The following is a 14519-nucleotide window of genomic DNA, read 5'->3' on the forward strand; positions in this document are numbered from 1 at the left end:
CACAACGTGACAGGCACCACACAGTGCCCGCCATGTTGTACATGCAAATTTAGGGGGGTACCATAGCCCCCCCCTTGTGCACCCCCCACACCCCAAAATATCCAGGGGCCCGCTACGGGCCTCCAATGGCAAAGACTGCATGCCTTCATTGCCGCCACGGAAAGGCAAATCCCCGCATGTGTCCTTATATGGATGGCGGTGTCTACCAGACACCGCCACCATATTAAAACCTTTTCCGCCCGGTCGACTCATCGACAGGGCGGAAAATGGACGGACAGTCTTTCCGTCTGCAGGGGTCCCCCCGCCATAGTAATATGGCAGAGGAATTGGGTGGCGGACGGTGGGTTTTGGCGGGTGGATCGCCACCACCACACGGGCGGTCCCCCCGCCATTGTAATCACACCCTTAGTCTCAGATCCCACATCAATCCGATCCCCATCTCCAATCGGCAAAAAAAGTTTCACCCACCTAGTATTGACTGCTAGACATCCTTATGACTCAAGGGTGAAAACTGAATTCCCCTCTCCCCCCATGAGCCGCACCATCCTCCACTGTCAGATTCTGGTCTATCTACAAAACGTACTGGACCCCAGTCAGACTACACAAACTAGGGTTGAAGGACTTAATCACATGTTGGCATTGTGGGGAGGGATTTGGGGATCTCCAGCACATGTTATTATACTGCAGGATGACTTTCCCTTTATGGACAAAAAATCATGGCCTGCTCCACTAAATTACAAAAGCACTAATAGAAATCCTGACAACAGTCCTTGGTCTACATGCCAACATCTGTTTCAAGCGTGACTGACTTGATCTACCATCTGCTATTTGTAACCGTGAAGTCCATACCCTGTAGGGAAATGGACCACCTCAACAGCTTTGGGTTCTCACCCCTCATTTGCATCAACAATCTGAGGGGCCTGTGGTCTGTCTGAACCCGGAAGTGAGACCCAAACAAGTAGGGGCTTAGCTTCTTCAATGCCCAGACCACAGCAAAAGCTTCTTGCTCAATTGCACTCCACCTCTGTTCCCGTGGAAGTAACCTCCGACTGATGAAGGCTACAGGTTGGTCCCAGCCCTCCTCAGTCATCTGTGAGAGAACAGCCCCTACACCATGCTCTGAAGCGTCTGTTTGCACTAGAAATTCCTTGGAAAAATCTGGGACCAGGAGCACGGGCGCCGTGCACATGGCAGTCTTCAGGGTGTCAAAAGCTTTCTGACAGGTGTCAGTCCAGATCACATTCCTGGGCTGCTTCTTAGAAGTCAGCTCTGTCAAGGGGGCAACAATGCTGCCATACCCCTTGACAAACCTCCTGTAGTACCCGGTGAGACACAGGAAGGCTCTCACTGCAGTTTGAATCTTGGGGGACTCCCAAACCAGGATGGTTTCAATCTTGGGTTGTAGGGGCGCCACCTTGCCTCTCCCCACTTGATGTCCCAAGTACACCACTGAACCCTGCCCGATCTGACACTTGCTTGCCTTGATCGTGAGGCCTGCCTTGCGCAGTGCCATCAACAGAGGTGTTGCAAGTGTTCTTTCCATGTGCTGCTGAATACTGCAATGTCATCCAGGTAGGCAGCGCTGAACTCAGCCAGTCCAGCCAACACCTGGTTGACCAATCTCTGGAAGGTGGCAGGGGCATTCTTCATCCCACATGGCATAACCCGGAACTGGAAATGCCCATCTGGTGTGGAGAATGCTGACCGCTCTTTGGCCCCATCAGTCAAGGTGATCTGCCAGTACCCAGACGTTAAGTCAAACGTGCTGAGAAACCGGGCAGCCCCTAACCGATCAATGAGCTCATCCGCTCTGGGGATGGGGTGCGCGTCAGTCTTGTTGACTGAATTGAGTCCTATGTAGTCCACACAGAACCGGAGTTCAGGTGTGGCTCCCGGCGCTGCAGCCTTTGGACCAAGACCACTGGGCTGGCCCAAGGACTGCTGGAGGACTCAACCACCCCAAGAGTAAGTATCTTGGAGACCTCCTCTTTGATGCAGGCTCTGACCCTGTCAGTTACTCTGTAAGCATTGTGCTTTACAGGCAAGCTGTCTCCTGTGTCCACATCATGGACGCACCAATCTGTGACACCAGGAACCAGGGAGAACAGATAAGGAAACTGCCCCAGCAATTGGCGGCAGTCATCCTGTTGCTCAAGAGGCAGGGTGGGTGAAAGGTTAACTCCATCCACTGACCCAGCTCGCCAAGAGGTCAGGAAGGGGCTCGGTCTCCTCCTCCATTCCATCATCGGTTGCCAAGAGCATGCCCACTTCGGACCTCTCCAAGTGGGGCTTAAGGCGGTTAACATATAGGACCCACAAGGGGTTCCTGGGAGACTGCATGTCCACCAAGTAGGTGACATGACTCTTGTGCTCCACAACCTCAAATGGACCTGTCCACTTATTCTGAAGTGCACAAGGCTCCACTGGGGCCAAGACCCACACCTTTTGTCCAGGTTGAAGCTCTACCAGAGTGGCGATCTGGTCGTACCACCTCTTCATCTCTTCCTGGCTGGCTTCCAGATTTGCCTCAGCAAGTTGCCTGAATTGCCTGGTCTGGTTTCTGAAGGCCAGCATGTTACTGTATACATTCTAGGGAGGTTTCCTGGGAGATTGCTCCCAGCCTTCCTTAACCAGACTCAGAGGTCCTCTGACTGGGTGGCCATACAGACGGACAAAGGGGCTGAACCCTAGAGACTTCTGCGGCACCTCAGGGTATGCAAAGAGAAGGCATGGCAAGAGGACGTCCCACTTACGCCTCATGGGTCCTTCCAGGCCTATAATCATGCCTTTTAGGGTTCGGTTGAATCTCTCAACCAACCCATTTTCTTGGGGGTGGTAAGGGGTGGTGAACTTGTAGGTTACACTACACTCTTGCCAAAGGGATTTCATATACTTGGATATGAAATTGGTGCCCCTGTCAGACGCCACCTCTTGAGGGAATCCCACTCGGGAGAAAATTCCCATCAGTGCCCGTCCCACCCCGGGGGCCGTCACTGTCCTCAGAGGGATGGCTTCAGGGTACCGGGTGGCATGGTCCACCAAGACCAGGATGAACCTGTTGCTCATGGCTGTCTTGGGATCCAGAGGCCCAACAATGTCAATTCCCACTCGCTGGAATGGTGTACTGACCACAGGGAAGGGCTGGAGAGGAGCCTTCTGCTTTCCCCCACTCTTCCCACTTGCCTGGCAAGTCTGACATGATCTACAGTGAGCATCTGAGTTTCTGTGCATTCGGGGCCAAGAAAAGTGGGTGACAAGCCTGTCATAGGTCTTGTCCATCCCCAAATGTCCTGCTAAGGGCACATCGTGAGCCAGCCCCAGTAGGAAGGCTCTGAACTTCTGGGGTACCACCAGCGCACGGGCTGACCCAGGTTCAGCAACCTTAGACTCTGAATACAGGAGGTCATTCTCCCAGTAAATGAAATGTGTTCCAGACTGAACACCATTGGCCTGGTCTGCAGCCTGCTGCCGCATACCTACGAGAGAAGGGCATTCTTTCTGCTCCCTGCAGAATTCTTCCCTGGAGGGGCCTCCTTCCTGCTGCCAATGGGTCAGCTCAGGCAGGTCCCCCAGTTCAGCTATTTGGTCCACACAATAGGCTCCAGGGCATCCCCCTCAAGGTCTGCTTCCTCCTGGGCCGTGGGAACTTCAGGGGCCAGTTTCCCGCGCTGCCTGCGCCTTCTCTCTAAGGCCGGTTCCTGGGCCTCTCCTTCAGGCTCCAGGATCTCTTGAGCACCCCTACTGGGTGCCATTGACCGGGTGGTTACGCACGCCCAGTCAGGTAAACCCACCATCCGCAGGTGAGTTGTCTTCTCCACCTTTTCCCATGGGGAGCTCTCCAAGTCATTCCCGAGCAAACAATCAACAGGCATGGCAGTTCTCACGGCAACCTGCAGAATACCAGAGACCCCCCCACTCAAAAGGAGCCTGAGCCATTGGACAACGGCTCTCTGAGATGTCAGCATTGACAACCCTGCAGTAGGCATGGGGTACAACCTGCTGTTGAGACACCATGTGCTGCCGGAATGCAGTCACACTGGCTCCTGTGTCTCTAAGAGCCTCTACCTTCTTTCCATTGACGGTCACTACTTGCCCATATTTCTTAGTGTTGGAGGGTAAGTAGTTCTCTGGGACCATCTCACTGTCTCCTAAAGAGACTAGGGTCATCTGAACAGGATCCCCACCCCCTTGGACTGCTACTTCCTCCCCAAAATTAACACTAGCCATTTGCCAGGGTGTAGCACCAGTGGGTGCGGATTTTCCAAACAGGCGACACTTAGGGTCAGGGGCAATATGACCCAGGTCACCACACCTGTAACAAGTGAGGGGCCCTCTCTGAACAGGTCTACCTTTCGGGCCCTGGTCTGCTACGGGGGTTGGGGAGGCTGAGAACCTTTCCCTTGGTTCCCTTGGGGATTACTTTGGGGGCCTTTTTGGAACCCTTTCTGTTTACCCCTGTCCCCCCCACTCTTCTGCTGGGGACCCTGCCCACCCTTGGCTGAGTCTCCCACTGGACCCTTGTGGACCCTGGTGCTGAGCCAGCGGTCCGCCTCCTCAGCAAGCTTCCTAGGGTTAGTCAGCTTGCTATCAATCAGGTGCTGGCGTAGCTCAGGAAAACAATTACTAGACAAGTGCTCCCATGCCATTAAATCAAGAAGCCCTTGAAAATCATTCACTTTGCTACCCTTCACCCAACCATCCAGTGCTCTGCAGAAAACGTTCACATACTCCACATAGGTACCCCCAGGAATCTTAGTACAACCCCTAAACCTCTGTCTATACATCTCAGGGGTTAACCCAAACCTGTTCATTAAGGCATCTTTCATGTGGGAATAAGAATTGTAAACTTCAGAGGGTAGATCTAGCGGAGTGTCCCGCCCCTCAGTAAGGAACCGCCCCCACAACCCCGCTCCCCAATCTCTCTCAGGGACCCGGTGGGAGGACATGGCTACCTCATAGGCCTTGAACCACTGCCCTATGTCATCCCCCTTAAAGTATTCCTTTACTACATCCTTAGGCATGTACACCCTTGACTCTACCTGCACCAGCGTTGTGCTGCCACCAGAGGGAGTTGTGTCCAAACTTTTGGCTTTCAGCTCCAACTCCTTCAATCTCATGTCATGATCCACTTGTAACTTTTTCTCTTACATTGCCAATCTTTGTTTCTCCATTTCCATTTGTCCATTTAATTTCGCCATCTCCACTTTGTGTGCCCTGGTTGCTGCCCTGTCTGCCAGCTCCTCTGGCGACAGGACTCTGCTCAAATCAACCATGTTCTCTGGTGGTTCCAATACCACCGCATTCTGTGGATTCCTTGACTCCTTCCAAGCCCTCAGCACCTTTATGAAGTGGGGTTTCCTGTTGCATCCAGAGAGGGCAACTCAGAATTTCTTGCAGTAGCCCTTCAATTGCTCTACTGTGTAACCCTCCAGTCCCTGGTCTTCCCAATCTACATCATCAATCCCAGAGATTATGGAGGGTGCCCTTCCAGCAGGGAGTGAGCCAGGCATGACTTCAATGATTGGAGATCTCTCAGCAAAATTAAAAAAACAATAAATCTGTCGCTGCGTTATAGGTCTGCACTCACTATGTGGTGATTAATCATTTACTGTACATAAATCATAAATGCAAATCCGTAGATCCTCACCGCTGCCTCCAATGTTAGACTTGGGGGTCTCTGGTTGGCACAGGTGTATACTTGTGACAAACAGGGACCCTCTCCTCTAGTCAGGGCAAGGGAACCACTCCTCAGAATAACCTCTGCTCACCCTCTAGGTTGCGTGGCGCGAGCAGACAAGACTAATCCTCAGGGCGCTAAGTTAGTTAAGCATTTATGACCACATACAGTAAACACAATGACCCACCACAAATGGACACCAGGCGTAAGATTTGTATAAAAAATACGTAGGCTTTATGTAAAAATATAGGTTATGATGCAGTTACTATCACAAGACCAATATAACGTTTACAAATGAGGCCACAAGATATGATTAGGCAATAGTGTCTCTGTGAGAGAAATAAATCTTTCCAATTCGTGATTCAGTACTTATTTAGCAAAGTTCAAGGTTTGGTACACGATCCCCCACCTTCCCAAAGCGGATCCTGACCTGGACGCACAGCTCGCGGCTGACCGGGCGCTGCAAAGCGTGCTGGCGTACTCTGTGCTGGACGAAGGCAGGGAGGCCTACTGAGGCTCACGCGCTGTGCGGTACGGAGCATACGGCGCGATCTGCTTTAGAGCAGGGTACGAGTCTCAGGGCGGCCGTATGACTTGTTCGAGTAGAAACAGTGCAGCGGGGAAAACAGAACGTTGCGGACCCCGAGTCCATGAATGGCACTGTACCTTGATTTGCGTAATGTAGCTTTGGCGCTTCGGTCCACACAGCGTACCTGGTGGGGACGAGACGTACTCTCTCAGTACGTGCCGGCGGGTGAAGCGTACTTTCGGATCTTTGGGGGCTTGATGCTTTCCACCAGGCAGGCGCGGCACAGGGCCTCCAGTACGGACCGTACTGGGGGTCTCTCCAGAGTGAGGCGCGGCCTGTCTCAGGTGCTCGGAGAGCAAAGGCGGGGCAGAGGTTCTTCGTGGTAAAACAGGATCTAATTTCTTAGGAGTAAGGCTCCTACATTTATACTGAGTTTCTTTTGTCTTTGCACGCCAGGGGGCCTGAGGCTGGTTCAACCCAGTTTTGGAGCACTCTGTTTACAGGAAGCTGCCTTCTTCTTTCAGGGTGCAGGGCAGGGACATCAGACGCTCCGCAGGAGGTGGAGCCAGCATTGTGGTGGCAGAGCACAGCCCTATTTAGAGTCAAGGGGCACTCCTCCCACCTATCCTGGGGGCAATCCCTCTATTCACCACCTGGCAGCCAAGACTGTCCCCTGGAATTCCCCAGCCCTGTCACTCACACAAACCAGACAGCAGATACACATCCTGGCAGAGGCGGGCTGAAATAGTCAGGCAAGCAAATGCTAACTTTCTAAAAGTAGCATTTGCAAACACAGGATATTAAATTAAACTTTACTAAAAGAAGTACTTTATTATTCTGAGTTCAGGCATACTAAACTTGACTTTCTACTATGTTCCCTGAGCCTGCTGGGATTATAGAGTGTAATAATTCCAGCAGCCCATTCTGGCCTATGAGAACAGGTAGCCTTACCATAGTGAAAAACGAAAATGGCTGTAATTCACTATCAGGACATGCCACACACATCAGGGCTTGTCCTCCCGTATGCTTACAATGCACCCTGCCCTAGGGCCTACCAAAGGGGTGACTCACATGAAGTAAAGGGAAGGTTTAGAGGCTGGCAAGTGTGTGCACTTGCCCAGCCAGCATGACAGTACCAGACTGCACGCAGGTTCTGCAATGGCAGACCTTAGACACATTTTAAAAGGCTGCTTCTATGGGTGGCGCAACCAGCGCTGCAGGCCCGCTAGCAGTATTTGTATTTACAAGCCCTGGCACTCTTGGTGCACTTTACTGGGGACTAACAGTAAATCAAATGAGCCAATCATGGAAATCAATTACAGGTACACTTTACATTGGGAGCACTTGCACTGCGGCACGGATTGGCCGTGGCGCAGTGCCCTGAGCAGCTAACACCAGCAAAACATCTGAGGCACATCAGCAAAAAGTGGAAGGGAGACTCACGCCAAGGTGCCAGGTCTAACAGGGATGTTGTGTTAAACCGGACAAAACAGGCCAAGTAGCCCAATCAATAGACATGGGGCCCATTCGAACAAAACAGACAGGGTGAGGAAGTGCACCATTAAACCAAATGGTATGCTCCCAGGACATCAACGTAACCTCAATCACAGCATAAGGACGAAACTCTGCCAGAGGAGCAGCGGCTGTGTAAGTACAAAAAAAGTATCATTACCAACCGCTGGAAATGTAACTCAAGAATAAAATACTTCAAAACGGTATGCCGGATTTGTTTCCAGGACGAAAATAAAGGTAGTCCCACATTGGAGACCCTGTGTTGAGTCAAATCATTTGTAACCGCCGCTCAGCTTTGTTCGCAATAAGATCTGACAGAGACATGTACAAGTTTAAAATATTTATTTTAAATAACGTGCTCCAATATGCAGTATATGTCCAACAATAAGCAGAAAAATGCATAACACAAATACGGTCAGCATAGAAGTGATCCATAGATTATAAAAGGAGCTGTCATAGTGGGAGACAGAGTAACCTAACCTCCCTCCCCTTGCGCAGATGCAGGATGATTATATATTAGAAGATCTCTGGGTGTTATCTGCAGACCCCGTGTCTATAGATGATAGTTCTACATCATAGGTGCTGTCATGCTCTGCTCCTTGGAAAAGTCCCTCTCCAAATGTGTGCTACCTATCCGTGTATTCCAATACGACCAAAGGACGTATTGCCAAACAACAGCTGCATCTGTATGTTTTGTCTAGGTGCTATCTTCAGCTGTGCCATTCTCTGCAGGCTCACGCTTTCCCATGTGACTCCATTCCTGAGTACAATCCGCTGGAGGCACAGCTTTTCTTTTGGCCAATGGGTAGAGGGGAAGTTTCTAAAGCATTACCACTCGCTGGTGATCCATGCACCAGATGGCCTGGAACAGACCAGATGGAGGTGGGAGGCCTTGATTGGAGAGCTGGACGAGGATGACTGGAGTGTGGCGTGCATGGCACCTTGAGAACTGGCCATCTCGGCGCGACTGCTCATGATTCAATGTAATTATCTTCATGCAACATATCTTACCCCGCAGTGTTTACGGCACCTTACATCTGGGACCCCAGCCACCTTTGTTAGATGTGCCCTTCTGACTGCAGATTTCTTCCATGTGGTATGGGACTGTCCAGTAGTGCGGCCGTACTGGGAGGGAGGGAGCCGAGAACTGTCAGCTATACTGGGCCTCACCCTGGAGCTTACTCCCGTAATGTGCTGTTGGGATAGGTGGAGGACTTTGGAGGATCAGCGGCAGAGCGGACCCTCCTAGAGCTGGCCTGTCGGTTGGCCAAACAGGATGTGGCCTGAGGTTAGAAAAATTGGCTCCTCCTACCATTGGGTGCTAGCGTAGGGGGGTGGACTGGTGTGCACACCAAAGGAAACCAATCCAAACAGTCCGTGGCTGCCCAGAGAAACATAGCTACATTTGAGGGCCCTGGTGCGATTACTGACTATTGTTATGAATCTGCATTATTTTGCTAAACTGGTCTCAGATATCACTGTTGACTGTTGTGAAGGTAATGTATACCTGTGCTGCAAAATATTCTGTCTCAAAATTTCGATAATGTTGGTCATTAAAAATAAAAAAACCACTCTGGATGGGGACGCTTGATGGAGATGATGTAGGCTCCTTCATCTTTCTTGAAGCAAGGAAAAGTCTTTAGGGCTGAAGTACTAGAATGTGCAGCAGGTGCAGTCCTTCAGAGTGCAACCCCTTGGGTGCAGATCCAGATTTCAGCAGGGCAGTCCTTCTTCTCCTTGTAGTTTTAGGCAGCAGATCTGAGGAGCTATGGAGCTCCTCCATATTTATCCAGTGTTCCTGAGCGTCAAGCGTGGGGGAGGGGGTACTCCTGACCAATGAGATGCAAGGTGCCACCCAGTTATATGACCACTTCCTCCAAAGTGTGGCTAAGTCTCTCCACAGGAGCTAAATTAGGCTAACTCAACCTACTAGTGTGGCTAACTTTCCTAAACACTCCCCTTTAACTCTATTCCTGATCTAACTAAAGGGGCTCCTGTGTGGCTGGGGTGACAGGATGTGGGGGGCAGCTTGTTTTGTTCTAAAGTGTCATTCTCCTTTTGAAGAACAGTTTGGCTACCTCTCACCCCCTTTCTGTCATATGCTCTGCAGCTTATAATTCTCCGCCCACAGGAAACCCATTATCTCTCTAGCAGGGCTTCTCACACCTCACTAGAGCAGCCTGGCTAGACGCAGGCCAATCAGGAGAGAGCAGCTGAAAGGCTGGATTTTGGGGCACAGAAAAGTTCAATAACTTCTTTTCTGTCATGATTATTATAAATCTAACAGTGGCAAGTGGTTGGATTCATCTTAAAATTAATTTAATACCTTGAAGTGCGTTTTTATGTGGCTCCTATCAATATTAATACTTACGTTACTTAAGTAAAATATTACAATGTTAGCCTAAGGAACAATTCAATACAATGAGGAAAAAGGAAATTGCCAGTTTTTCCCTCACCAGAGCTTATAAAACATATTTTATAACATCCCTGCTTATAGTTACAAGGCACCATACCCCTGGGCACCTAGAGGAGACTTTAGGGGTGACATATGTAAAAATAAGGTAGATTAATACTTTTGAAATACTTTTAAATCCAAAGTTGAATTTGGGAGCGTATGTCTGAAATATTTTGAGACGAATAGAAGAATTTTGAATATAAGAGGGGTCCACTTGTGCCGTATCTTACCAAGGGGCTCCCGTTGGCAGTATGTCCACTCACATTGCGAGGGCTACACTTGTTTCAGTTTTAAATCCCTCGATGGAGATAACACAGGTGACATTCAGCTACTGAGGGAACGGCACAAATCTGAAACTGCACAAGAAAACTACACTCCACCAGCCGGAGTAGAGTAGCAGCAGGGGAAAGATGGGTATTGCTTCTCCACCATGGGGAGGCAGGGGAGGTGGTTGTGGGAGTTGGGGTTCTTAGTTATTTGTATTTTTGTAAATTCCAATGAATCACGGGCTAGTGATTAGCTTCAACAGACGATCATTCCAGCACTGTTAGATACTGTGATAGAATTGGCAGAGGGTGGCATGTGGGAATGTTGATATGGCCACTAGCCAGGAATGTTGAAATTGTTTTATACATTTTTTGCCAATAAACAGAAATTTGACAAAGTTGAATTTGCATATAATTTCAATTTAAAAGCAGCCTGCAAGGCAGGGCTTCCTTTTAAAATGACAGCAGTCACACAGTAGTGCACACTTCAGTGCAGGAAAATGTAATGGGCCTCTAAACCTCCCTGCCCTATTATATACTAGGGACCTATAGGTGTTTGACTCCCCTTTACCTCATTATATACTAGGGACTTACAGGGACCTGTCATTGCCAATTGCAATTATACCAAATTACCATGTACATTTTACACAGAGCACAGGCTCTGGGTCTACTTAGCAGAGCCAAGGGCAAAGGCAGAATCAGAAAAATAGCACCTAGTAGTCAAAATTGGGGCAAAAACTGGGGGGGACACTCCAAACAGGTCCTCATTTCTCACAACATTTGTATGTTTTACCTATTAACATCACACACTATTTTAAAAACCAAATGAGTCATTTTCAGTAGGCTTCACTTTTAAGGCAAGCATGAACCGTTCGCATGTTTGATGGCGGATGCACAGAAGCTTGTCTGTACATAAGGCTATGTAGGATGGATCTGGAGTATTCCTTAGTAGAGAACTATCCACTGAGCTGGTTAGGAGTGACTGGACATATCTCAATCCTGAGTCAGACTTTGTTCTGCTCTGCAAGTAGTATATTGCTGATCCCAGAGACAGTATTGATGATCGGCACCTCATTATACCGGATGTAGGGCACCTGTGTCTTTGCCGTGCAGACATTTGGTAAAGATATTCTGTTGCACTATGGAAATGTACCCTGTTTCACATGGAGTCTACTGGCATCATTCAGCTCCTCCACCATACGTCTCCACCATACGTCTCTGCAGTTATTGGTAACTACTCTTGAAACAAGGAATGTATTCATTACAACATAGCACCACCTGTTAATCAATTACTTCGTTGTACATCTTTTTTTTTTCTCAAGGCTCATTAATAAGGACACTGCTAAAGACACAATCCAGACTGCCATCCAACTAAAAGCCCAATTTCCAGAGATGCTGGCTGGCTTTGACATGGTAACTATAAAGAATGTTGGGTCATGTTAACCTGCTTTCCTCAACTTAGCCTCTTGTAAAGCTTTAACACTCCCATCACCACACAGCATCACCCTTAATCCTCCATCCTGTGCCCTGCATGGTATTGTCTCACCCCCTGCACCAGAAACTAAAATCTACTTTCATTACTATCTGTAGTTCTCCTAATTTGTCACTGCCACTGCAATGGCTGCATGAGCCCACCTCCTCAACATTTGCAAAATCTGTCCACAGCTCACTCCACTCTGTTACAAATCTAATCACTCCCTAGTCCAAATTAAACCAGACTGCCGGGAAAGTCTCTTTCTACCCCGATTTTCAAACTTCGTAAATCAGGGTCTCTTCAACCTGCTTGCTACTTGCTCACCTCCATGTACTCTCACCAAGATGGCTGGCCATAATCATGTTGCTGATCTTAACCCACTAGTCCATGCCTGATGCTCCCTGGCTCAATCAGTTGCTCTGTACACTCTTGGAGGATCACCACTCAATTATTTCCACGCCTGGCTGCGCCCAGATTCTTATGCTCCATGGCTTTAGTCATTCCCCCTTTTAGTACCATCAGTGCATACTCAGCCACAGCACCTAAAGTCATCTTCATCCCTATCCACCTGCAAAGTTGTCAGCAGAAGCCATCTCATTACAGGAAGATCATCCATTAACCTAATCCTCCAGAACAACAAATCATCCATCTCCACTGATCACCAATGACATCCATGTTTTCTTCAACACCGTGCATCTCAATCTCATGCTTCTGATCTCTCTATTCTGACCGACCTTGATTTCTGTTTCCCTGGCCTATATTCTTCTCTGTAGTATATTCCATGTGTTCAAGTGATCCTTGAGGTATCTTGGTGTTGATAGAAACGTACTTTCTAGAGTTGCCACCTCTTTTGTCCTCCTTTGTCTGAAGTGTAATTATATATGTCACCTGAACATAGTTTCAACCTTTGTTTTTTGCACCATCGACTCCATTTTGTGACCTGTGTCACAGTATGGAATTCTGTTGTTCCTCAAAGTATTGGTGCTTGTTTACTTCAGCTTACATCTATGCAGCACAATGCCTGAAGCTTCTCGCTAATCCTATTTAGTGAGAAACAGCCAACGTCTGTAATTAAAGTCTCTACACATATCTGCAACACTTAATGAATTTTGCAAAGAACACATACTGTGATGGAGATGCTGTAGGGCAGTGATTGAAGGTTTTCAAAACGTTAATCCTCTTTTGTGAGTCTTCAAATTCGCTGCCCAGCAGAATGAAAACAGAGTCTCAGGCAGTCACAGTGGTTTAAACAAACATTTCATTGTTATTCCTTGAACCCTACTTATTTCTAAACTACTTTTCCATAGAGTGTGCTTCTAGCTCAGAAACTTGGCAAATTCCCTAAATTCTACCTTAGCACCTTTGGCTTACCACCTCCACCCCTGTGACTTTTGTTGTGATGCCATATTACAAAAAAACAAAGTGCATGAATGCTAGAGGCATAGTTACTGGCCACAGTTACTAGTGAGAAAAAAGGATAGCATACCTTCCAATTCAGCAAGAAATGGCTACCAAAAACAGGTTCCTGCACAGACAGTGTCTCTTCTACATTATTTATGTGAAAAGTGATGCCACAGCTCGAACCTGGAGGTTTGTCATAGAATATGTTTGCAATAGGTATATTTGTAGTATACACAGGAGCATTACCCGAAACTGACAATGGACTGATGCCTCAAGGCATGTGTTCTAGAATCCCTGCAGTCTCTGCACCCAAGATCTTAGAAGAGGAGCTAATGGCAGGGTCTTCTTTCCATGGCGCACTAACCTGGTCATGGTAGGGGACTAGTGTTGGGCTCCCTGGAGGTAATTGGAACTGCAGTGCATGTTTTGACCTAGGCCCTTCTCCTGCCGTAGATGCAGCAGACGTTCTTCTTTGCCAACAGGCAACAGCTGGGAAGAAGAGTTTAATAGAGAGACCATCGCGGGGGTTTCTCTCCAGGTGTATCAATTGAAGCGATTCGCACAGGGTGTTTGCTGCCGGCACCATTTGAGAAAAATCTGGGGCATATTTACAAGTGAATGGCGAAGCGTGGCGCTAAGCAGAAATCGCTAACGTCATGGTCCGCCATTCTGAAAACATGGGGATGTGCCGTATTTACAATGGTACGGCACATCCCAAAGTATTCCCTATCGCTGATGCTAAACTCAGCTGCCTTGCACTAAAGCAGGCTGCCTGGCACTAACGCAGGCATCCTTGCGCCATAGTGCAAGGGTGCCTGCATTGAGGGACGTGTCCTTTCCTGCACATAAACAATCGCTAATAGTGATTTGTAACTTCTATGTGTGCTGCATTGTGCAGCATGCATAGAAGTTGCAAATTGTCATGTATTAAAAGATTGTTTATGTGCAGGAAGGAACACCTTCCTGCACATGATCATGGCAATTTGTTGTTTCTATGTGTGCTGCACAATGCAAATTAATAATTTCTCCTTGTTTTGCCATGTTAAGACCAGGTTTTCCCTGATTTTAATTTTGGCGCTGCCCCATATATATGCCACCCTTGTAAATAGGGGACAGCGTCAAAATCAATGGGTGTTGTGGCCCATCACAACACCCATTGCTCGCTCCTTTCATGTTAGTGTAGCGTGAAAGGGGGCCTTATTTGC

The 14519-nt window shown here is 48.5% G+C and overlaps 1 protein-coding gene across 2 annotated transcripts in view; it reads left to right on the forward strand.

The window, feature by feature from the left end:
* The window catches only part of LOC144808672 (adenosine deaminase 2-like), a 373249-nt gene that overhangs the window by 144199 nt on the left and 214531 nt on the right, over nucleotides 1-14519 (forward strand). For both annotated transcript variants that reach the window (XM_078673653.1, XM_078673654.1), the window contains exon 6: nucleotides 11762-11852. In XM_078673653.1, coding sequence (XP_078529779.1) covers nucleotides 11762-11852 — 91 coding nt within the window. The remainder of the gene's footprint in view (nucleotides 1-11761; nucleotides 11853-14519) is intronic.

The sequence above is a fragment of the Lissotriton helveticus genome, chromosome 1_1 (assembly GCF_964261635.1).
Source record: "Lissotriton helveticus chromosome 1_1, aLisHel1.1, whole genome shotgun sequence".
NCBI lineage: Eukaryota > Metazoa > Chordata > Amphibia > Caudata > Salamandridae > Lissotriton > Lissotriton helveticus.